The 26,162-nt window shown below is 46.7% G+C and overlaps 1 protein-coding gene across 1 annotated transcript in view; it reads right to left on the bottom strand.

Moving 5' to 3' along the window:
* Nucleotides 1-26,162, bottom strand: part of cadm1a (cell adhesion molecule 1a) — a gene marked incomplete at its 5' end in the record, with an annotated part of 107,515 nt that overhangs the window by 45,208 nt on the left and 36,145 nt on the right. The window contains 3 exons of the mRNA XM_068744569.1: nt 5,448-5,620; nt 11,991-12,087; nt 21,308-21,466. Coding sequence (XP_068600670.1) covers nt 5,448-5,620; nt 11,991-12,087; nt 21,308-21,466 — 429 coding nt within the window. The remainder of the gene's footprint in view (nt 1-5,447; nt 5,621-11,990; nt 12,088-21,307; nt 21,467-26,162) is intronic.

Genomic DNA, 26,162 nt, shown 5'->3' with positions numbered 1-26,162 from the left:
TTCAACTTTAATGACGGCTTTACTGACATTTTCTTGTGTCTCACACAGATTTACGGGGGGAGAAGGGATATAACTACAAACCCCACCAATGCCCTTTGACCCCACCCGAGAGGCAGTCCATCTCAGCTGAGGCTCAACACGACTGGGGAACTTGAACCGCCAAACAGTGCAGCACGGTCTCACTCTGTGTGGCCGATGGAAAAGCCTTGTGGGCGTGAGCAGCACCAACCTGTTCTGGTGTACCGCCGAGACACATGGACAATGTCAGCGACGGCGTTGGACACTGGCTAAATGTGATTCAATGAATTCAGATAACTGATAGCGGTGTAACGGTACACTAACATGTACTGTCTCAAACAGATGCTGCAGGACAGCGTCCCTCATTTCTGTCTCAAACAGATGCTGCAGGACAGCATCTGTTTGAGACAGAAATGAGGGACGCTGTCCTGCAGCATCTGTTTGAGACAGAAATGAGGGACGCTGTCCTGCAGCATCTGTTTGAGACAGGAATGAGGGACGCTGTCCTGCAGCATGTTTGAGACAGAAATGAGGGACGCTGTCCTGCAGCATCTGTTTGAGACAGAAATGAGGGACGCTGTCCTGCAGCATGTTTGAGACAGAAATGAGGGACGCTGTCCTGCAGCATCTGTTTGAGACAGAAATGAGGGACGCTGTCCTGCAGCATCTGTTTGTTATTTTGACCAAAGACTGTCACAGATATTTCATATCAGTGTTTTGGAACTGCATTAACTTGTATAAGATTCTTATAAAAGAGTATAATATGGGACCCTTAAGGAATTACTGTATTTTGGTACTGAATATCCAAAAATTATCATTTTTGGGTTAAAATTATATAATATAAGATAGAAATAATCGAAAACATCCACTTTGTAGTCATAAATAATACACAATCAACAAATATTTCGCCTAAATTTCACCCGTGTATAAAATGCTTCCAGTGATGGGATTGCACTTTGTTCTCGTAACATTTTGCACCAGGAGTTTTGCTTCCACTCAAGCAGGGTTTCGCTGTCTGAATAGGATGCTTTGGAACACCTTGCACCTCTGGAAGACACGTTGGACGCCACGTCAAGAGCTAAAGGTGATTTGTGGACAAACTCCCACTTGCTTTAATAGAGAAGTGTAAAGAATGCAGGAAGTCGGCGGCGAGCAATGAAGGCGAATGCTGGTAAAGGAGGCGGAGAAAGAGCTCAATGATTGTGTGAGCGGTGAACAGTGCCCAGTCTCGTTCAACGCCTGCTGGTTGCCTTTCCTAATGCCTTGAAGTCAGAGCAGCTGCGAGACTCGGAGCGCCACAGACGGAATTCTTTTTTGCCGTTAACATTGTTAGTGTCAACTCGTCTCGCACTGTTCTCCATCACTGAGGGTCATCAGAGGAGACGCCGTTCGTTCTGGCTGTCAAGCAGGGGGGGTGTTGCTACGCGGCGGCGTCACGTGGGGTTTTATCACTCGATTACGAAGCCCGAATGCACAGTCTAGGATCTTATGTTGATATTGTGGCAGGTTATAACTTTTAATAATATCAAAACATATGAGGTGCAGAAGAACTTTATTTCATGATGGCCTTTGGGCATTGTGGGTATATTTTTTTAACACCATTGTGTTGGGTCTTCCTGACGAGGCATTTGACCAAGTCACAAAAACAGCATGTCTAAGAAATGCTGCCGATGTCCAAGGATGTGTGTCGTTCATCTGGACTGGAAGATGGGATACGGTATATTAATTATTCGTGCATTCATCCTCCGAACCGCTTCGTCCGTTACCGGTTGCGAGTCATGCTGGAGCCAATCCCAGCAGTCAACGGGCGAGAGGCGGGGCACACCCTGGACAAGCCGCCAGCTCATCGCAGGGCCACACATGCACAGACAAACAATCACACACACACTCACACCTGTGGGCAATTTAAAGTAACCAATTCAACTCATTTGCATGTTGTTGGTGGTGGGTGGAACCCGGAGAACCCGGAGAGAACCCACACACACAGGGAGAACATGCAAACTGCTCACAGTCGGCTTCGAACCTGTGACCTTCTTGCTGCGAGGCAATCAGCGTTGTGCTCGTAGCAGTGCTTTAACATGCATTCTTTCTTGGTTCTTGTTCAAAGACACGGCCCTTTCTACGTAAGCTTATGAGAAAATAACGCCCAGCTGGAGAAACGAGTTACCGAATTAGCTTGTGCTAATGTTGGGTTTTACTCGCGTGTACGGTCACAGAGCTCGCTTTGATCAGCGTTCATGATAGTTATTGTTACTCATCAAGCTGTGTCTACGATCATAAAATCTGTCCCACATCAAAGGAACCGATACGGCCACCAAAATCCGACCTTTCGTGGCGCTCTAAGACTTTGCCACATCCATTCCACACAAAGCAAACACATTAGCTCCGAAAGCAGCCCACGAGCGGATCCAACGCTCAAACTCACTTGTTCTCAGCAGTCGATGACACCCCTGCAGCGTGTCTGATTCGTTTCTGCAGAGCTTGCACCAGTGTGTCTACAAACGTGCCCCCGCCCCCCCTTCCCAGCTTCCCTTCAGGTAAATGGTCGACCTCAGAGGTGCGTGCTGCTGGAGGTGGCGTAAGGACACATTAAAGCCATCAAACGAGTGGCTCTAGCTCTAAATGGACGGAAGCCTTCCGCGGTCTTAATGGTGACTGTTCTCTTTGAGGTGCAGGGCTTTTAGTTGTTTTTTCTCACTGTGGAGAAGTGGCAGGGGATGAGAGGGGGGGCTTTCACCATCAAGCTTTGTTGTTCTGAGGGAGAGATGTGCAAAAAGCCTGCTGCAACTGCACTACTAGAATATTTATGATCACCATCTGACTACAGAAAAACTATTTGTTTTAGCAGAGTAACTCCTAATCCTTGTTTTAGCAGACTAACTCCTAATCCTTGTTTTAGCAGAGTAACTCCTAATCCTTGTTTTAGCAGACTAACTCCTAATCCTTGTTTTAGCAGACTAACTCCTAATCCTTGTTTTAGCAGACTAACTCCTAATCCTTGTTTTAGCAGAGTAACTCCTAATTCTTGTTTTAGCAGAGTAACTCCTAATCCTTGTTTTAGCAGAGTAACTCCTAATCTTTGTTTTAGCAGAGTAACTCCTAATCCTTGTTTTAGCAGACTAACTCCTAATCCTTGTAGCAGAGTAACTCCTAATCCTTGTTTTAGCAGACTAACTCCTAATCCTTGTTTTAGCAGAGTAACTCCTAATTTTTGTTTTAGCAGAGTAACTCCTAATCCTTGTTTTAGCAGACTAACTCCTAATCCTTGTTTTAGCAGAGTAACTCCTAATCCTTGTTTTAGCAGACTAACTCCTAATCCTTGTTTTAGCAGAGTAACTCTTAATCCTTGTTTTAGCAGAGTAACTCCTAATCCTTGTTTTAGCAGACTAACTCCTAATCCTTGTTTTAGCAGAGTAACTCCTAATCCTTGTTTTAGCAGACTAACTCCTAATCCTTGTTTTAGCAGAGTAACTCCTAATCCTTGTTTTAGCAGAGTAACTCCTAATCCTTGTTTTAGCAGACTAACTCCTAATCCTTGTTTTAGCAGAGTAACTCCTAATCCTTGTTTTAGCAGAGTAACTCCTAATATTTGTTTTAGCAGAGTAACTCCTAATCTTTGTTTTAGCAGATTAATCCTAATCTTTGTTTCAGCAGAGTATCTCGTAATGTATGTTTCAGCAGATTAATCGTAATCTTTGTTTTAGCAGAGTAACTCCTAATCTTTGTTTTAGCAGAGTAACTCCTAATCTTTGTTTTAGCAGAGTAACTCCTAATCCTTGTTTTAGCAGACTAACTCCTAATCCTTGTTTTAGCAGAGTAACTCCTAATCCTTGTTTTAGCAGACTAACTCCTAATCCTTGTTTTAGCAGAGTAACTCCTAATATTTGTTTTAGCAGAGTAACTCCTAATCTTTGTTTTAGCAGATTAATCCTAATCTTTGTTTCAGCAGAGTATCTCGTAATGTATGTTTCAGCAGATTAATCGTAATCTTTGTTTTAGCAGAGTAACTCCTAATCTTTGTTTTAGCAGAGTAACTCCTAATCTTTGTTTCAGCAGAGTATCTCGTAATGTTTGTTTCAGCAGATTAATCGTAATCTTTGTTTCAGCAGATTAATCGTAATCTTTTGTTTTAGCAGATTAATCGTAATCTTTGTTTCAGCAGAGTAACTCGTAATTGTGTTGTCTTCCTTATAACATGAAGACGAGGCGTTGACTGGTCTTTTAATATTCTTTATTCGGAGCTTTCTCATTCCCTGTGTACAACGCTATCCCTCGAGCCACGTACCAGTTCCTACTGCGCATGCTCCAACCCTGTGGCATGCTGGGTAATGGAGTTCTTAAACTAACAACACAGTAATTGTTGTTTTAGCAGAGTAACTTGTAATCTTTGTTTTAGCAGAGTAACTCCTAATATTTCTCTTAACACTCACTCCTACAAAAATCGTACCTCAAATTTATATGCTCCATTCCGAATGCAAATCTCAGAAATCTCAAACCAGTCAAATTGGAACAGTTTGTCGCTCCAAATTTATTGAGCTGTTTAGCGTCTTAGCGTTAGCTGAGCACTGATTCCGAAGCCCAAAGTCAAAACTACGAGCGCTTTTTACCGAACTGCAGTCCGGCTCTATTAACCGTCTTCCATCCAATGATCTACTTGATGAAGGGATTATTAAAAAGAGAGGCAGCAATCGAGGCTGACACTGTTTCCACATAATAGCAGCTGTTCATGTAGCAGGCGGTAGCTCGTTGTTTCACTCGTCATTAGCGCAGCGGCGCTGCGGTTGTGAGTAACATGCATTCATCCAGCGTCTGTCAGGCATTGAGAGTCCCTCTTCCCTCCCGAAATAATTTCTCTACAGGCTCTGGGTGCACCAAAAGTAATAGTGAAGTAATGTTGTTTAGTGAAAATGAGCATATTATTAGGGTGCGATGTCCTACAGGGATAAAACGTTATTGCTATTGACAGTGTACCAGAAAACAAATACAGGTGAACAGACTTTGCAGGAGAGTAATGAGGAGGAAACTGTCGGCGGAAGCAGCCAACAGAAAAGACGGACATGAAAGATCATTTTAAAAAATGTCAGCGGCGAAATCAAGAGGCAGATGATCAATATATAATGAAATGATTACATGGATTATAGATCCATAGCGCTAATAATAAAATCTAATAATGATTCCATGGAGCTGATGTGGAAGTTTACTGTTAAATTAAATTAGGTAGAAGAGAATGAGCAATCTCACCAAAAATAAACAAATATATAAAATAAAACCACATTCAATCAATAAGTCATCGGTGTGTTTGCTACAGGCACGAGTGAGAACATGGAACGCTCAGCTGATACGTACTGTCAATAGCCACCAATCAGGGGGCCGGAAAGGAAACACATGATACAATCACTACGGCTTGAAGGTCAGTGTCGTCTGCATACCATAAACGTAAAGGATGTAGTCGTCAAAAGACTCCCCCACCGAGTTGGCGGCCACACAGCGGTAGGTTCCGTTGTAGGACTTGTTCAGATTCTCGATGAAAAGATCAGCGCCGGTGATGACGGCGTGGGACGGCACATCGTCGTCCACCTTGACCCAATTCACCCGCTGAGGCCTGAAACAAAGACAGCAGGGCAGCGGTGAGATCAGCGTGGACGAGCTGCACTTTCCAACCGTGAAAGTGATTGATTATGGGATGGAAACACGCTGGAAGGACTGCCATTACCCCGTACGAGCGTTGAGACTCTTTCCAACCCAGAAGATACAATGAAAGTGCTAATTTACCCAAAGTGCTCCAGCTACAATCCACTTTGCCATGTTTCACGAGTGTTTTGATTGGCTGTGGCTCAGCCGGTTGGGGTTCTGTCTCGTGGGTTGTCTGCTGATTGCAGAATTGTTAGCAGAATAGCTCAAAAGGTTCTCAATGGACTTCAATAACAATACGTGAAAAGGCTGCCTTTGGAATGCAATAGCAGCAATTCAATTTCAAGATTAGGATTCAAGCAGTGGATGGAGGAAGACTTCCAGTCGTGGTGGTAGAACATCCTCTCATGTCTATTGTCTCCTCGACCCGGTTTCCAGCCTGGTCGAGTCTCTGATGTCGTACAATCAGCTAAAAAAGAAAAAGGGATGCATTCCGCTAAATCCTGTGCATGCGTATGTGGAGGCTCTTCACACATGAAGAACATTCAGAAATCCAGAACAACTGAATGAATTGAACTAGAGAAAGCAAGATAAGATACAAAAACAACAAAGCCAGATATGGCATCACTATATGTTCCCTTCATGTGCAGGTAGAAGCAACAAGAACTGTGCAGCAGCTTTGCCTTTCCACGCTGTCATCTTTATGACATGTGGCTGTGTAGGTGGGGGCCTACCAAGCGCCTGTGATTCTTCTCACTTCCATCTTGACTGCCGTTTATAGCTGGGTGACAGATTCCATTTTTATGACGATGAGCTCTGAGCCAGGGAGGGTGCAGAGAAAAGAAGAGACACACAACACTTCTATTCTGCCGGTGAAACTTCCAGCCAGTATTATTTCCCCTGAGCGCGTTCTGATGGTCTCTGATGTTGCATTTTGGTGCTGGTGTTTCCCCCCATTTGAAAACATCTGGTGTGGTGGGGGCAAGCAAATGGAGGAGAGGGGAAAAGACCAGGCAAAGTGTCCCGGAACAGAAAATATTCGATGGCAGTGGTGGGCGGTTTCTATTCTAGCATCTGTTACAAGCACCGTTCCCTCTCAGCTGCGCCCCGCTGATGCGGTCTTTGCGCAGCGAAAATCTCCGCAGCGCACAAAAACAAAATGGACGTCCGCCGCCACAGGTGTTTGAGTGAACAAAGCGGCGTGGCCGATGTGGAGGGAAGACGCTTAATAATAAAGACAAGGCGGACGGGCGGTGGCGTCATCTCAGCACGCCAGAGTGGAAAGGAGACGCGACTGTTTTTAGCTGGAGCAGAAGAAGAAACGGCGAGACTGGGGGAGAAGTGTGAGGCTGTTCTGCAGAACCCACATTCTGGAGGTCATTACTGTGAGGCTGTTCTGCAGAACCCACATTCTGGAGGTCATTACTGTGAGGCTGTTCTGCAGAACCCACATTCTGGAGGTCATTACTGTGAGGCTGTTCTGCAGAACCCACATTCTGGAGGTCATTACTGTGAGGCTGTTCTGCAGAACCCACGTTCTGGAGGTCATTACTGTGAGGCTGTTCTGCAGAACCCACATTCTGGAGGTCGTTAAAGTGAAGCTGTTCTGCAGAACCCACATTCTGGAGGTCATTACTGTGAGGCTGTTCTGCAGAACCCACATTCTGGAGGTCATTACTGTGAGGCTGTTCTGCAGAACCCACATTCTGGAGGTCATTACTGTGAGGCTGTTCTGCAGAACCCACATTCTGGAGGTCATTACTGTGAGGCTGTTCTGCAGAACCCACGTTCTGGAGGTCATTACTGTGAGGCTGTTCTGCAGAACCCACATTCTGGAGGTCGTTAAAGTGAAGCTGTTCTGCAGAACCCACATTCTGGAGGTCATTACTGTGAGGCTGTTCTGCAGAACCCACATTCTGGAGGTCATTACTGTGTGAGGCTGTTCTGCAGAACCCACATTCTGGAGGTCATTACTGTGTGAGGCTGTTCTGCAGAACCCACATTCTGGAGGTCATTACTGTGTGAGGCTGTTCTGCAGAACCCACATTCTGGAGGTCATTACTGTGAGGCTGTTCTGCAGAACCCACATTCTGGAGGTCATTAAAGTGAGGCTGTTCTGCAGAACCCACATTCTGGAGGTCATTAAAGTGTGAGGCTGTTCTGCAGAACCCACATTCTGGAGGTCATTACTGTGAGGCTGTTCTGCAGAACCCACATTCTGGAGGTCATTAGAGTGAAGCTGTTCTGCAGAACCCACGTTCTGGAGGTCATTACTGTGAGGCTGTTCTGCAGAACCCACATTCTGGAGGTCATTACTGTGAGGCTGTTCTGCAGAACCCACATTCTGGAGGTCATTACTCGTGAATGTGTTGAATTCAAGTCCATAATGAGGCTAGAACTCAAACGTGGGTCAATCAGAACCTTCTCAGACGTGGTTCTGCAGCACTAAAATCTAGGAGCTGAAACATCTCAGCTGTTTGTGCTGCATCTCAAGCATCCAGAGCAGAATGAGAAAGAGAACTTAGTTTAATGAAGCGTATTAAAATAGCATCCAGAAATGCTCCTGAAGTGTTTGGAGCAGCCGATGCATAAAGTCAAAGCTGCAGGAGACGAGGACGTCAACCTGGACAACGTGTCCAACCGCTGGAGACGTGAGAGGGACACAGGACACATGAGGTTATACTGTATTTAGCAGACGAGGAGTTCCACATGAATGAATGAATTTATTTTATTTTCGAACATGTATAAAAATATGTAAGTATTTGTAGATACAAAAGAAAGAAACACTGATAAAAAAAACAAAAGATATAACAAAATGCAGCACATAGTTCAAAAAAGGAGTAGGAAGAAGTGGAATACTTATTTACAAAAAATGTCTACCCTATTATTCAGTTTATAGCAAAATATTCAACATAAATACTTGCATTGATAAACCATTAACTACTATCATGTACTCCTCATCATCCACAGTATACCTGTTTAGAAAAACAAATGTTGTACCTCCTTTGCTTGTTAATTTTATGTTTTATTTGTTGATTTTATATCTTGTTTTTATGTTTTTTTTACTCTTGCTTTCAAATATAAACTTTATTGTTATGATGTTGCTCACATTTGTCCGAGGGTCTGCTCAGGGAGTTCGTGTGTTTGCTCAGACACACGAAAAATGAGAGGGAACGTTGGTTACAAGATCCAACAAATACATAAATATGTATCTGCTACGATGGGGTGAGGATGGGAATCGCGAAGGAACACAGAGGATGAGAGGATGAGCCTGCAAGGAGAGAGGAAGAGGAGGCTGTAGAATACAAATGGCTCCCGGCAGCCTTCTGCTGTCTGCTGCCAATGACGGCCCAAATCAGAGCTCGGATGAAGATCACTTCCAGTTCCTGGTTTAATGTATTGATTGTGTTTTCATCTTTATGAAATGAGAACAGGCAGAGGAGCAGAGGAGCAGAGGAGCGACACTGCATTTGCTTCCGTATCTGGATGAATTGCCAACGTGAGGACAGTTTGAGCTCGAGCTCGCGGTTCAAAGTCCAGCGTCGCCCCCACGGATCCATGTCGATTGCATTACGTTCATTTCGTCTCCCTGCTTGGACAAACTTTATTAGCAGATGCAGATATAACCGCATTAGGACCCCCCAAAAAAGAAACGTCAATTATAGTTTAAAATGATCCGTTGTATAGCCCCGGTTGGGTTTGGGGTTAGAGCTAATCAAGGAGGTCCTTGGCACGGAGGCGCTGACCTGAACTGTGTGGCCGTTTGCAGGTTGAGAGGGCAGGACATTGGCTCCCAGGTCTCTTCAGCGTCCTGCAGAGGTTCAGGATTGGCCGATCGAGACGGTCATTTCGATTGTCAGGAAAGAAAACCAGTTTGCGTAGTGAAATTATTGGTTGGTTATTTCTGGGAAACCTTTTTCAATTTAGCGGGAAAGGAATTTGTATTCAATTGTTGAGCCGCATGTTCAGGCGGAGCTTTGAGTGCTGCTGGATGCAAATTAGGACCAACACCACCATCATTAATTCCATTTTCTGCTCTGCCGAAATGGTGATAATTAAACACCGACTCAACAGTAATTGTGATGTGTGTAATCACGACGAGCACAAATCTCCCCTTCGAATGTCTGGAAAAATAAAATAGCAGCCGGTCAATTCAGCAATTATGCATCCAGGAAAGTCGTGAAGGAATGTCTCTCCTCAGGAATGTCTGCCCTCAGGAATGTCTCTCCTCAGGAATGTCTGGCTTCAGGAATGTCTGCCCTCAGGAATGTCTGCCCTCAGGAATGTCTCTCCTCAGGAATGTCTGTCGTCAGGAATGTCTGCCCCCAGCAATGTCTGTCATCAGGAATGTCTGTCATCAGGAATGTCTGTCCTCAGGAATGTCTGGCTTCAGAATGTCTGTCTTCAGGAATGTCTGCCCTCAGGAATGTCTGTCATCAGGAATGTCTGTCGTCAGGAATGTCTGCCCCCAGGAATGTCTGTCCTCAGGAATGTCTGTCGTCAGGAATGTCTGTCGTCAGGAATGTCTGCCCCCAGGAATGTCTGTCCTCAGGAATGTCTGTCGTCAGGAATGTCTGTCCTCAGGAATGTCTGTCGTCAGGAATGTCTGTCCTCAGGAATGTCTGCCCCCAGGAATGTCTGTCCTCAGGAATGTCTGTCGTCAGGAATGTCTGTCATCAGGAATGTCTGGCTTCAGGAATCTCCGACCCTGGGAATGTCTGGGGCGGCTGTGGCTCAGTTGGTAGAGTGGGTCGTCCAGCGCTCAGTAAATCAGTGGTTCGAACCCCAGCGCCGACTGTCCGCGTGTCCTTGGGCAAGACTCTGAACCCCAAACCCCAGTGGGTCTGGCAGCACCTTGCATGGCAGCAGTCGCCCACTGGAGTGTGAATGTGTGTGTGAATGGGTGAATGTGAGGCCTCATGTAAAGCACTTTGTAAGTGCAGAACATTTACCATCTGGTCTCAGGAATGTCTGTCCTAATAATAATGCTTGATTTTATAGAGCGCTTTTCTGGGCACCCAAAGACGCTTCACATTGAGCATTATTCATTCACTCCATACCTGGTGGTGAAGCTAATAATATAGCCACAGGTGCCCCGGGGCAGACTGACAGGAGTGATGTCCTCAGGAATGTCAGTAAGTTGGTTCATCCACAGCTTCTTGTCTCTGCAGCTTGTTCTCATGATCAGCAATGCTTGTCCACCACCTCCACACTCACCTGGTTGTGGAGCTGGTGCAGATTGCAGGTCACTATTTTAGGTTTTTACCGGGCAGGCTACAGACTGACACAACGATCCTTTGCCAATAATCTGGGTTTTTTCCCAACCCTTTCAAGCTCTGACAAAAACAGCCGGCCAAGGCCGTCACCTTTGGAAGAGTTGGCAGAGGAAGTTCATCCTAACGGTTTATAGACACCTGCATAGTTACCCTCGCCGAAGGGGAGGCGAGGGTATTGCAATTGGGTGCGTTTGTATGTTTGTATGTTTGTTTGTCTGTTTGTTTGTTTGTTTGTTTGTCCGAGCGCATAACTCAAAAACTAGTAACCCAATCAACTCGAAATTTTTACACAAGCAAGGTTCTGTCCGTGGCTCGGTCCTCCCCGAGAATGGCGTTGATCCGGATCTGGATCCAGATTCTAGAATTATTTTTACATCTGGAATTGTGCCTGTGCTGTAAACTGCCACTTTAAGAGGGAGGGACACGAATGGCATGATGGGAAAAAGAGTCCAGAAGGAGTCTTGTAGTACGTTCCGGAGCAGCAAGCTAGAGCAGGTTTGGCCCCTCTGATCCGGAAGCCCTGTTTACTGTCTCACAAGATCCAATAGTCTTTTGGAGGCGGAGTCTGCAATCTCTGATTGTCTTTCTAGTTCTAACTTGAATCGCCACGACGATACGACAGGGTCTGTCTCTGATGACCATTTCATCCAACGCGGTCCAAACAAATCGACCTAATAACATAACCTCAAGGCTGAGGCAATTTTAAGCATTGGTACGAACTGGTATTTGTTTATGAGCAAATATGTTATTAGAATTTACCGGGCCCATGAAGAAATGTTCTGTTTAATCTAAAACAAAATTGTGGTATTTGGAGCCAAAGTACAGCATAGGTTTAGTGGTCTGTCAGGCCAAGGAGGAATTGAACCATCAACCCTACAGCAGTGAACAACATTAGGCTATACCTGCTGAGCTGCAGTCACTCGCTTTACGACAACATGAAATTGACGGTAGAAATGCGGCTTGTCTGCCAACGGCACATTCTTAAAACCCTGGAGCCAATCAAGATACAGACTCTCATGTGTGTGTGTGTGTGCGTGTGAGAGAGAGAGAGAGAGTGTTTCGTACTGGGGTTTGCCTTTGGCCTGGCAAGTCAGTTCCAGGTTCTCTCCTTCCCTGGTCAGACCCTGAGGGAATTCTACGACAATCTTTACCTCTGGTTTATCTGAAAGGACAAAACAGAAGAATAAATACATTAAAAAACAGACTAGAATACAATTCAATTCATCTTTATTTCTATAGCATCTGATCAGAACTGAAAGTTATCTCACGGCACTTCACGTGTGTAACAGGGAAAGACAAAATCCAGCCTGCCCTACAAGAGCAAGAACTTTGGAGACAGAGGGAAGGAAAAACGTCCTTTTAACAGGCAGAACCCTTGAATAGAACCTAGGACTTATAGTGGGCGGCCATCTGTCTGGACAGTTTGGGTTGAGAAAGAGAGAGAGAGAGGGAGAGAAAGACAGAGTGGGAAAGACAAGGACAGGTAGGAGGCGAGTATAAAACAAAGAGAGGGAGAGAGAGATCCAGCCACAGGTCCAGGTTCTGCAGCACCACGGACAGAAGGACCTGCAGACAGAGACAGAAAGAGGGACAAACAGAGAGAGAGAGAGCACAAGACTACAGGGAAGAGAGAGAGATTGCTCGCATATATTTATATGCGAGCATATCTGAACATTCAGATAAAGAGGGAGGTCAGTGTGTAAATGGTAAATGGACTGCACTTACATAGCGCTTTTCCACCACTTTGCGGTGCTCAAAGCGCTTCCCATTAGGCCTCACATTCACCCATTCACACTCCAGTGGGTGACTGCTGCCATGCAAGGTGCGGCCAGACCCACTGGGAGCAATTTGGGCTTCAGTGTCTTGCCCAAGGACACTTCGACGTGCGGACAGTCAGAGCTGGGATTCGAACCACCGACCTTCTGATCACTGGACGACCCACTCTACCGACTGAGCCACAGCCGCCCACCGGCTGTGCCACAATGTTAAGCCACCAGTGCTGGCCTATGACAGCATATTGATTATATTGATTACTGTATCGATTAGTTATAAACTTTGTTAAAAAGGAAAGTCTTTCATCTACTCTTGAACATAGAGATGGTGTCTGTCTCACGAACCAATCAGGGAGCTGATTCCACAATAAAGGAGCTTGATAACTGAAGCTCCCCCCCCCTGTCTGATCTCGGAAATTTTTGGAACCAAGAGCAGGCCAGCATTTTGGCCTGGTCTTGGTTCTGGCTCTGAGCTGCCACCTTATCGTGGTGGAGGGGTTTGCGTGTCCCAATGATCCTAGGAGCTCAGTTGTCGGGCGCTATATGCCCCTGGTAGGGTCACCCATGGCAAACAGGTCCTAGGGGAGGGACCAGACAAAGGGTGGCTCGAAAAACCCCTTATGATGAACACAATAAATGGTCCTGGGCTTCCCTCGCCCGGACGCGGGTCACCGGGGCCCGCTCCTGGAGCCAGGCCTGGGGGCGGGGCACGATGGCAAGCGCCTGTTGGCCGGGTCTTCACCCATGGAGCCCGGTCGGGCATAGCCCGAAGAAGCAACGTGGGACCTTCTTCCCGTGGGCTCACCACCCATAGGAGGGACCAGAGGGGTCGGGTGCGATGTGAGCTGGGCGGCAGCCAAAGGCGGGGACCTTGGCGCTCCGACCCTCAGCTCCAGAAACTAGCTCTAGGGACGTGGAATGTCACCTCTCTGGCGGGGAAGGAGCCTGAGCTGGTGTGTGAGGTTGAGAAGTTCCGACTGGATATAGTTGGCCTCACTTCGACACACAGCAAGGACTCCGGAACCACTCTTCTTGAGAGGGGTTGGACTGTCTTCCACTCTGGAGTTGCCACTGGTGAGAGGCGCCGGGCAGGGGTGGCAATACTTATTGCCCCCCGGCCAATCCAAGATCCAATAGTCTTTTGGAGGCGAGGTCTGCAATCTCTGATTGTCGTTTTCTAGTTTGTTATTGGACTTCTGTGCTCGTCACAGATTGTCCATAACGAACACCATGTTCAAGCATAAGGGTGTCCATATGTGCACTTGGCACCAGGACACCCTAGCCCGCAGTTCGATGATCGACTTTGTAGTCGTCTCACCGGACTTGCGGCCGGATGTCTTGAACACTCGGGTGAAGACAGGGGCGGAGCTGTCAACTGATCATCACCTGGTGGTGAGCCAACTCCGATGGTGGGGGAGGATGCCGGACAGACCTGGCAGGCCCAAAAGTATTGTGAGGGTCTGTTGGGAACGTCTGGCAGAATCTCCTGTCAGAAGGAGTTTTAACTCCCACCTCCGGGAGAACTTCGACCATGTACCGGGGGAGGCAGGGGACATTGAGTCTGAGTGGACCATGTTTCGTGCCTCCATTGTTGAAGCGGCCGATCCGTGCTGTGGCCGTAAGGTGGTCGGTGCCTGTCGTGGCGGCAATCCCAAGACCTCTTGGTGGACACCGGTGGTGAGGGATGCCGTCAAGCTGAAGAAGGAGTCCTATCAGGCCTTTTTGGCCTGTGGGACTCCGGAGACAGGTACCGACAGTCCAAGCGGAGTGCAGCTACTGCGATTGCTGAGGAAAAAACCCGGGCATTGGAGGAGTTTGGTGAGTGTAGCAGATGCAGAATGTGTCTTATGAAATTCTTCCAAATGGTCATCTCGTCTGTCATTATTCTGTTGTGTCCTACCTGTTCGTCAGTGTTTGCACGCCTGGTTAGTGACGTCATCGCGCGGCCGTATTGCGCGCATGCGCGGAGCGCCCTCCGACCAGAAATGCTGGATGAGGTCGGAGTTAGGTTTCTATTCAGGCAGTTCCGCTAATTAGTGAATAAGTACAATTATTCCTGGCGCATTGACTCTCAGACCACGGTAAATTATCGCGCATAATGTCTGTCATGTCCTGCATTCGTTTTTGTTACGGTTTTTGTTTTTAGTTTTGGAGTTATTGCCGTGGTTCTGAGAGCTAATGCTATGCTAGCGCCATGCAGCCGCTTTCCTGCTGCGATCAAAGTGGGGCTTCACGTGTTTCCTGTCTGTATTTCATCAGGAAAGGTGTGTTGCAGGAGAGCGGAAGCACACACTGACGCTATTTTGTTTAACAGGTATGGAGCTCTGTCATCTTTTCTTTGTTGTAAAATAATTGTTTTACTTTTACTATGTTGAGAATTAACCCTCGGACCAGAAATGCTGGATGAGGTCGGAGGAAAGGTGTGTTGCAGGAGAGCGGAAGCACACACTGACGCTATTTTGTTTAACAGGAAAGCAATAAACAACTGAAGCTTAGCACGGTCTTCTGGTGGTCCTTGGAACAACACAGACGGGTTACATGAGGCCATGGAAAACGACTTCCGGACGGCTTCAAAGAGGTTCTGGACCACTATCCGGCGTCTCAGGAGGGGGAAGCAGTGCACGGTCAACACTGTGTATGGGGGGAATGGTGAGCTGCTGACCTCGACTCGAGACTTCGTAGATCGGTGGAGGGACTACTTTGAAGACCTCCTCAATCCCACCGACATGCCTTCCAGTGAGGAAGCAGGGCCTGGGGACTCGTGGGTGGGCTCCTCCATCTCTGGGACTGAGGTTGCCGAGGTAGTTAAAAAGCTCCTCGGTGGCAAGGCCCCAGGGGTGGATGAGATCCGCCCAGAGTTCCTTAAGGCTCTGGATGTTCTAGGGCTGTCATGGTTGACACGACTCTGCAACATTGCATGGACATCGGGGCAGTGCCTTTGGATCGGCAGACCGGGGTGGTGGTCCCTCTTTATAAGAAGGGAGACCGGAGGGTGTGTTCCAACTACAGAGGGATCACACTCCTCAGCCTCCCCGGTAAGGTCTATTCAGGGGTACTGGAGAGGAGGGTCCGCCGGATAGTCGAACCTCGGATTCAGGAGGAGCAATGTGGTTTTCGTCCTGGCCGTGGAACTGTGGACCAGCTCTACACCCTCGGCAGGGTCCTTGAGGGTCATGGGAGTTTGCCCAACCAGTCCACATGTGTTTTGTGGATTTGGAGAAGCCATTCGACCGTGTCCCTCGGGGAGTCCTGTGGGGCGTGCTCCGGAAGTATGGGGTGTCGGACCCCCTGATACGGGGTGTCCGCTCCCTATATGACCGGTGCCAGAGCTTGGTCCGCATTGCCGGCAGTAAGTCGGACCTATTTCCAGTGCGGGTTGGACTCCGTCAGGGCTGCCCTTTGTCACCGATTCTGTTCGTAACCTTTATGGACAGAATTTCTAGGTGCAGTCGGGGCATTGAGGGGGTTCGGTTTGGTGACCTCAGGATTGGGTCGCTGCTTTTTGCAGACGACGTGATCCTGTTGGCTTCATCAGGCCGTGCCCTCCAGCTCTCACTGGATCGGTTCACAGCCGCATGTGAAGCGGCCGGGATGAGAATCAGCACCTCCAAATCCGAGGCCATGATTTATTAGATAGAATGTTAGAGTACAAGTACAGTCACACAGTAGCATGTATTACAGTACAAGTACAGTCACACAGTAGCATGTATTACAGTACAAGTACAGTCACACAGTAGCATGTATTACGGTACAAATAAAGTCAAACATCCTGTCTAAGAGGAGTATTTCAAAAAAGCCCTTGCGGTCTTGTTTCCATTGAAAGTCCTTAGTGAGGGAAGGATGGAGCGAGAGATCGGTGCAGCGTCTGCAGTGATGCGGACTCTGCACAGATCCGTCATGGTGAAGAGAGAGCTGAGTCGAAAGGCGACGCTCTCGATGTACCGGTCAATCTTCATTCCTACCCTCACCTATGGTCACGAGCTTTGGGTAGTGACCGAAAGAATGAGATCGCGGGTACAAGCGGCTGAAATGAGCTTCCTCCGTGGGGGGGCGGGGCTCTCCCTTAGAGATAGGGTGAGAAGCTCAGTCATCCGGGAGGAGCTCGGAGTAGAGCCGCTGCTCCTCCGCGTTGAGAGGAGCCAGATGAGGAGCATCTATTCAGGATGCCTCCTGAACGCCTCCCTGGTGAGGTGTTCAGGGCACGTCCCACCGGGAGGAGACCACGGGGAAGACCCAGGACACGCTGGAGAGACTATGTCTCTCGGCTGGCCTGGGAACGCCTCGGGATCCCCCCGGAAGAGCTGGAGGAAGTGGCCGGGGAGAGGGAAGTCTGTGTTTCCCTGCTTAGGCTGCTGCCCCCGCGACCCGGCCCCGGATAAGTGGAAGAAGATGGATGGATGGATGGATGTCGGGACTTGGAGAAAGAGGTACATATACTTGAGGCTTTTTCGATGTCATTGGATGAGAAATGGACAATGGATAGATGGATGGAGGGTTCTAGTGGGGCAATATGGGATAATCATCTCTGTAAGGTAAGGAGGGGCCTGGCTGTTGAGGGCTTTAAAAGTAAGTAGAAGGATTTTGTATTCAATCCGTTCCCTAACAGGAAGCCAATGCAGAGACGCCAGAACAGGGGAAATGTGTTCTCTCAGTCTGGTTCCTGTCAGAACCTGAGCTGCTGCGTTCTGGATTAGCTGGAGATGTTTAATAGCCCTTTTGGGGCAGCCGGACAGTAAGGAGTTGCAGTAGTCCAGTCTGGAAGTCACAAAAGCATGGACTATTTGTTCTGCATCTTTTCGGGTTAGTAGGTGCCTGACCTTTGAGATATTCCGAAGGTGAAAGAACGCAGTCCTTGAAACGTGCTTTATCTGGGACTGAAAGGACAGGTCCTGATCAAAGATTACCCCCAGATTACTGAAGAATGGCCGCAGCCATGATCTGTCAAAAGCAAGTGCTTTGCGTAGATCTTTATACTTCCTGCTTATTTAGCTGTTCCATTATATTCCAGTGGTGTGGTAATAATAATATCATTGACTCATCAGGCTTTTTATTTGTCGCAATTTTTCTTGAGATAGTTTTAAGGACTAAAATATATGAACAATAATGAAGACCCTGGATATGATGTGTTTGTCTCCATGCTAGAAATCCTCGCTCCACGCCGGTGCAGGATTCCAGCTGTTTGTTTTTTGTTTTTTTACATCTCCTCCTGCATGGACTCGGCAGGGTTGGATCTGCCTTGGGCACAAAGCGGAGGGCCCTGCCGAAGAAACAGAGGCAGCTAAAGGATGTTCTTTTGCAACCATGGAGTCTCCGCTGCTCCCAGTCCAGTGACTGCTGCTGGCGATCAAAGGTGTGAGAGAAGATTCTTTTTCTCCTGACAGAAATATAGTGTTCTATTCAGCACGTTATCTGGTTTAAGGATGAATTCTGTCAGTAAGTAAGACAAGAACAAACTCAAGGAAAGTTTGCAAGTGTTTTACACTTTGTTCAATGCAATTTGAAAAAACAAAAAAACAAACATATTTATTTTCCTTTTTATCATCTAGATTTTAGAGATGAAAGGGATTTAATTATCCATATATTTAGCATCCAAATGAACTGCTCCTCCTAGCATGTTTATTCCAAGACGCTGCAGGTAAATGATTCTCAAGTGCAGTCATCTCATACCGGTACTGATTGATCAGCCACAATGATGCACATATAGACTTCTAATTTTAATGCCATTGATTCTTTTTTCATTTTAAAGGGTTAATGCACTATTCTATGTTTGTGCTTCAAATCTGCCTGCAGACGGAAGCCTCGGGCAAGAGTTATGATTTCAAGGCCAGTGGTAAATGTTGACCCTGCTGTCCGACCTCCTAGGCAACAAACAACACGTGTCTGACCATCGCATCTAAATCATGCCCTGTCTTTGTCGTGATGGACAGCGGACGGAGCATGCTCGGCTTTAGACGGCAGCCTTTTAGTTTTGTTTCCACTCCAGGCAATACATGGCAACCTGCAACTTTCTCCTCGCTCGCAACGTTACTTGACCTTGTCATCCCTCAGCCGTAAACACGAAGGACACCCGGCATCTGGAGCCAATTTTAATAGCCCTGAGTCGTCATGGTGCAGCTTTCTTTGATAGAAAAACACACTGCAGTGACAGAACTGGATGCCGTCTGCCACTTCAGCAGAACTGAAATAGTGTTTGCAAGAGGCCCGTTATCATTATGCTAACTGGATGATTTGCTTCATTGTGTGCCTCACCTCATAAGAACTCAAGACAGCACTATCCATCTGACCTCAGGCAGAGCAACCAAGCAACACATAGGCATTACAGGCTGATTTAATTACGCTGTCCTCTGACAAAGGCCTCATTTTGCCATTCCTCGCTACACAATGCCTTCCATTCTGCTCACAAATTGCCCACACAGAGAGTGATTGAAATGTGAATCATCTCGTATATCTCGCTAATCTGCAAACAAACTTGAGGAGAACTGAGCAGCGATGGCAAACGGCTGCTTCATTTCTAATCTACTGGGAAAGGAACTGATTTGTAAACTAACTGGATTATTATACGGGTTGTAGGAAAGGATTGTGTAATTTGGCACAAAGTATAAGGAACGCAGATACAGGCGTCTCATTGGGTTCAGGACGTCGTGCACCATCATTAACTCGCTTGGATTGGCCCAGCGTGGCGATGCTTTTCTCAAGTAACAACTATGAAATTTGGACTAGTTTGCATCTCATTTCCATTTCCTCCCAAATATCATAATGATTAAAGTAAGTTTTTGTCCCAAAAACTGTTGTGTGGTAGGGCAGGCAAATACTTTTCACATGCAAATTGTTCATATTTTGAATTTGTTTCCAAACCCATGAAGCAAACCTTCTATTTCTCCAGTTTGAAAACATAAAGATAAGCTCATCTGAAGGGTTTTGTTGGAGCAACCCTTCCTGTTCCAGCATGTCCGAGTCATTATTGCGCCCTTGAGAGTGAAAGAACTTGAATTCTGATGCGAAGCTCCACATTTCTTTAATAAACAACTGGGGATTTCTTACTTTCCCATTAAAGCGTTGCTCATGCATCTTTGATTTTCTCTTTTAAACCACTGAACCATTAACATATATGTAAAAAAAAAGACCTTTTTTGTAGCAAAAATTTCACTCAAAATGACATCCATTTGTAAAAAGAAAGTTGTATTTGAGCAGGCATGTGAGCTTTTCTTTATCAAAATGCAACAGATGAGCTCATCTCCCCTTCCTGCTCGCCCAGAGAAAGGTCACATCGGTACGATTTTATTCTCTTATTTTATCCTGTGCAGAGGCCAAATGCTCGCAAGGTTTGAGAGGTCAAACTCTATGTTATAAAGAGAGAGCATTTTATTTACTCTGCTAGAGCACGCTATTTTTTTGTTTAAGTTCTGTGATTTTAAGATTGTGACGGCCGTAATCAGTAACCGTATTTTCCGGACTGGAGTATAAATTGCATCAATTCACGGCTTCTTTTATCATTTTGGACTGGCCTTTTCAGAATTCCTCCTTTATTTTAAATGTTCCCGTATTTAAAGATTTCCTCGTACTAATTTCCACAGTACGCCGTACTGCTCAAAAACTACATACGTACACAGGTTCTATTTAATCCAGTTTATTAAATCGCTGGGAAAAACATTTGGCAACTGAGATTGCCGTTTCTCCATGTCGTCCAGCATGCCTCTATAAACGGTGCGAGCTGATTGGGTGTCCTTTGCTCACCGCTCTATTGAGACACCTCCTCGGGCTCCTCTTCATTTTCGGAATCTTTTTCTTCTTGTGTTAGTAATTCCTTACTCATCTCTGACGTGTTGCCGTCATTCATGGGGGCAGCATGTTCGTCTATCAGAAAATCAAACTCGTCCTCAGTTGCATGAAGCCCCCCCCCCCCCCCCCCCTACCTCGAAGCTCTGCCGGCTGCACCGACGTGGTTATGGCTGCACTTTGAATGTCTTGAGGGAAAAGGCCCTTTTAATCATCGTCCGCTTCAGGACACAGATTCTTCTGCTGATCGTTTCAGATCTCATCTCAAGATTTCTCTATTTATCTGTAAAAGTTCCACAAAACACTGGAACTGATTGACACTGCCGTAAGGACGAGGTAAATAAACCGATCACGTGATTTCGATTCCGATCTCGACAAAGAACGATGACAAAACTCAAAGTGCACCCCTCTTCATATATATATTTGTCCTTATACAACATTTAGGACACGACAGTGAAAACACAGACATATATCCTGTAATATGAATTCAACAGCAAGAGGCATGTATTGTGATGCCTCCTAATGATTATAGCGGCTACGAAGCATGAATGAATGACATCGTCTCCCTTTAATGAGTGGGGATGCAGCAGTGCACTCCTCGGTTCCCCTTCATCTGTTCCTGAGGATGAGTTCCTTTCCATGACGCCGCCACATGTCAGACACCAAAGTTTTAGTTGGGAAAAGGATTAAATGTATGCCATTTAATTAGTGGAGATGGAACAGTGTTCTCTCTCACGGTCCAGATTCTCTCGAGCATTTAAGTTGATGAGACAAAGAAAAAGAAAAACTACTTGGAAAATGAAGCTCAAAGTCCCAATGAGCAGAAATACTCACAGTGCACCTCCAAGTATCTCTGCGCTTGGAAATCCTTGACTGCAGGGTGGTCCACAATGCAGACCACGGGCAGGCCATCGTCCTCCTTTCCGACGGTGAACGTCAGCCGGCTGGTTACCGTGTACATCTTATCGTAGGTCAGCTCGACTCTGGGCCTGCCTATGGGAAACAACAATAAGGAGCTTTAAACACAGGAGCTTCGGCATCCATAGAAAAGATGCTCCTAGCAAGCGTAAATATAAGCCAGAAGCTAATCAGCCTGTTACCGATACAACCCATCCCATGGCTGAATCTGAGAGGATTGAACTAGCAGCCGCTCAGGCCAACACATCACAGGGACCTCGCTACCTTGTTCATCTCGTTTTGCCTCTTAGAGATCGTTTTTTTCTCTACATAATGTTCTGTGTGCTGTTTAGGAATGAGAATCGAAAACTGGTTCCCAGTGTTTCAGTTCCATGGAACTATTTGCCATTTTTGCAAACGATTTCCTTGGCGATTCCAGTGGGTGCAAATGACGTCGCTAGGCATAGCGACGTCACTCACCAGGCAGCTAGCAGGAAACACGGCGCCAAGGCGATACGAGCGCTCCAAAGTTTGTCTTTATTTCACAAAGAACGACGACAGCAGGACAACTGGATATAACATCAAGTGCTTCGAGAGGATCCTCCTTAAACACATCAAGGACGCCGTCCCCGCTGGTTTGGACAGCCTGCAGTTCGCCTACAGGGGGAACCGCTCCACGGAGGACGCCGTCTCGCTGACACTGCACTCGGCCCTGACTCACCTGGAGCAGCCTAACACCTACGTCAGGATGCTGTTTGTGGACTTCAGTTCAGCTTTTAACACCGTCCCACCGGACATGCTGGCTCTGAAGCTCCACAGCCTGGGACTGTCTCCACCGCTCTGCTCCTGGGTCAGGGACTTCCTCAGCAACCGGCCCCAGGTGGTGAGGATAGGAGACACCACATCCTCCCCTCTGATCCTGAACACTGGGACCCCCCAGGGTTGCGTTCTCAGCCCTGCTCTGCATCCACTCCACAAACATGGTTGTGTAGTTTGCGGACGACACCACCGTGGTGGGTCACATCTCCAACAACGATGAGACCCACTACAGAGAGGAGGTCCAGAACCTGATGCTGTGGTGCTCGAGTAACAGCCTTGTTCTGAACACCAGCAAGACCAAGGAGGTCATAGTGGACTACAGGAGGTCCAGGAAGACTGAACACGCCCCCCTGTGCATACGAGGGGAAGCAGTGGAGCGTGTGGAGAACATTAAATTCCTGGGCATCCACATCTCCTCTGACCTCTCCTGGACACTCAACACCAGACACCTGGTGAAGAAGACCCAGCAACGGCTCTTCTTCCTCAGGAAGCTGAAGCGGGCTGGACTCTCCTCTGTGCTGCTTGAAGACTTCTACCGGGCCACGATAGAGAGCATCCTGTGTCTCAGTGCGACCGTGTGTGTGTGTATATATATTGTTCCTCTAAGAGAGAGAATTTAGTTTTTGATTTGATTATGTTATGATGTGTGCCTTAAGCCGTGGACCTTCTCACGATTTTATTATGTTCGCATAATGATAATAAAGAATCTTGAATCTTGAATCTTTGAACCAATGTCATGTTTTGGATCAGCCACTTTAGCACATCCTCTACTGCAGGTAACGAACTGAGCATAGCCTAGCATGTTAGCATTATTTGTCTTATTGGAAAACCTACTATTACTAGCTGTTAACGTTGACTCGCTTCTCATGCATTACATTTAGATGACGTCGATGAGAGACAGTCTGAGACGCTAGCAGCACCCGCGCCGATCTAGCGCTAGCTTCTCCATTCACCGAGGCAGGAAGCCATTTATATATTCTTTAAAAAAGGACAGAATTTCTGTAATTGCCACAGAATAGTTTGTTAATTTCGACTAAATAATATTTATTGGAACTAGTATTTGTTATTATTTAAAAAAAACAACCTCAACCGTTAGGTTTCTAAGGTCATATAACTTAAATAAGATATAAAATAAGTTGATGTTAATCAACCTGTTTCGTCTCCTTTTTTCCAAATGAGAATAAGAGAATCAACCAGAATGAAATGAAAATGGAATAGGAATTGTATAAATCTTATTAATTCTCATCCCTACCAAACACATTGGAAAATTGACAATAAAGGAAACATGAATCTTGAGTAAGAAGTCATCAACCATCCGTAGCCAAGAGTCCTTTGCAAGGTTGCCGCGATTTGGAACCTTCGGCAAATCCTTTCATATTTCTATGGTCTTGCAGCGGCAGCCAGCATTTGGCTGCAAATACAAGCGCTTTCTTCTACTGACCTTGAACAACGCGTAGACTTGAATTGAGGCGCGTGTCCTTGAGGATCGTCAGGGAAGGTGAATCAGCTAACAATTGGCTGCTGTCAGGGGCGACTATGCAACTGTGAATCACTCATTAGTCTTTATGAAGCCAGATTTATTGTGCAGCCACCTTTTGCACCGCACAGCAACGCTCCTCTGATTAGTGGCTTGGCCTGAGATATCACACACACATGAAGAGGATGCCTCATCACGCTGCAGACAGGACTGCGAGGGATGAGTAGCAAAGAGAGATTGATTGTCTTTATGCTTTTGTCCTACTTCCCAACCGTATGCTGCACAACTGTGTTCGCGTCCCATCAATGAAACAAATACTTAATGCACAAAAAGGGAACCGGCCTGCCAGGAGACATGCCGGCACGGGGGGAACCGATCTTAATGTGGGCAGTTGCATATATTAGCTCGGTTTTATTTTGCTATAAGCACATATTCTACCCACTCCTGTGCAGCCCAGCCACAGAGATGATTCTATCAGTGTGGGGACATCTGTCTCCTTGGATACTGGGACACCAAACTGCTGCGATGGGCTCAGTCTAAAAGGAACAGGCTGTCATGAATAACCAGCACTAAGTCTTCACGTTCCAGAAAGCTACAGAAACAGGTACCTGAAGGAATCTGCTGCTGCAAAAAAGATGCATTTATGTATCAGGTTTCTGGATCTCCAGCTTTACACTGTGGGACATGCTGGTGAAATGAAAAACATACAAAAAAACTATGTCATGTATGTAAGTTTGCTCAGAAAGACAGTAGGTGCGTTTACATGGACACATTTAACCCGGTTAAAATCCTGATCGGAATAAAAATGCTTCATGGACACACCTTAACCGGAATAGTCTAACCCAATCCAGCCTGATCCGGTCACAATTCTATCCCGATGGAGAGGGGTGCTTTATACCGATTTGTGACCCGGTCAGGGCGCATGAAAACACTTATTCCGATGTTTCGGTACAAGTCGTCCTCACTGCGCGTGTCTGTGACGTCAGCTACACGCGCTGCTGCTATTGCCGGAAGCTAGCTGAAGCAGAGCGAGCGAAAAGCACGGCGGGCGGAAGACAGAACTGGTCGATATCTGAGACAAACATGTTGCCGGAGACATTAAAGGAGGAAACTAAAAGCGCAAACGGGGAAAACGAGCGAAATAACGCTGACGTTTCAGGCAGAAAAGCGCGGAACGATGATTTGTTTACAGCGGATGTCGCTACGCTACGCTTCTTCTTCTACCATTTCCGGTGCTTTTGGTCAAACTGCGCATGTCAGAATATTCTGTTCCGATCAAAAGTGTGATGCATGAACACGCAAATCCTAATCGGATCGGATCTTTAGGGTCCATGAACACGGCGCATCGGATCACAATTTTACTCTGAACTCTGATCGGAATAAAGACATTTTGTCCGCGTAAACGCTCCTAGTGAGGCTCTATCAAAAAAGGGAACCGCGGCTTGGGAGGTAAATTTGGTCTTCAAACATGGACTTGCTTGTTTTCTCACCCCCTGGGCTGGAAGTATCTTCACGTCGCTGCTAAAACAAACTAATCCTGTCGTGCATAAGAACTGACCATTCCTCATGGGAAGGCGGGGGGGGGGGGGGGGGGGGGGGGTTGGTCTCATAAGAGGGGAGGTCTGATCCAAATGTCCTGCATCAAACACGGAGACATGTTGAGGTCGACGTCACCGATGCATCAAAAAGTACACGAGTCAATTGTTTCTAATGAGCCAACACACGGGAGGCTTCGTGATGCGTCGGGCCACAGCAGGAGGCAGACAGTCGGCGTGCGTCGACGCCCCCCCAAAGCACTCTCTCACCTCCAAGCTGCACTTCTTCTCTGCGTAGGTCTCAGAGTCGTGTGAAGCGAGCTTGAGGTTGGCTTCTAAAGACGGGAGCAGCTCCAGTCACCAGACAGCAGGGATGCAATCACTGTTAGCATCATGCTGGAAACCGAAAGTCATAATTATGCAACTTTAACTGGGAACAAAAATGAAGTGACATTTTTTAGAATCTTCTAAAGCAGCTTGAACATTTTTTTTCCGTCTAACGCCCACGACTTTTATTGTTGGACCACATTTTTGGGGAGCAGGAGGGTGTAGTTAAATAAAATATATGTTTCCAGCTCATTGTCCTTACGCTGCCCTGCTGGGGGGGGGGTAAATGAAATCATCCTGTGGATTTCTCATAAGGCTAATGTTTGCGAGAGTCCGGGCTGTTCTTTTCCTTTTTCCCTGCCTCCTTTTCTTCAAAGAGCAGAACTGCGCTGCTGCTGCGTCTGTCTTCGTGATTTTCAGGGCAGCCCAGGAGATATTATGATGGATGGACGCGCGCTGATAAATCAACACACAAAAAGAGGTAAAATAGGAAGAGAAGCTGACATCAGACAGCCTCATTTATCCCTCCAGTAGTTAAAGTGATGCCTGACTAAAAACAAAAGTACTACTACTGCTACTGCTACTACTACTACTACTACTACTACTACTATTATGCTTTCGGCTTGTCCCGTGA

This window comes from Brachionichthys hirsutus, chromosome 10 (assembly GCF_040956055.1).
Source record: "Brachionichthys hirsutus isolate HB-005 chromosome 10, CSIRO-AGI_Bhir_v1, whole genome shotgun sequence".
Classification (NCBI taxonomy): domain Eukaryota; kingdom Metazoa; phylum Chordata; class Actinopteri; order Lophiiformes; family Brachionichthyidae; genus Brachionichthys; species Brachionichthys hirsutus.
Note: the sequence above shows the minus strand (reverse complement) of the source record. Positions and strands in the feature narration are given on the sequence as shown.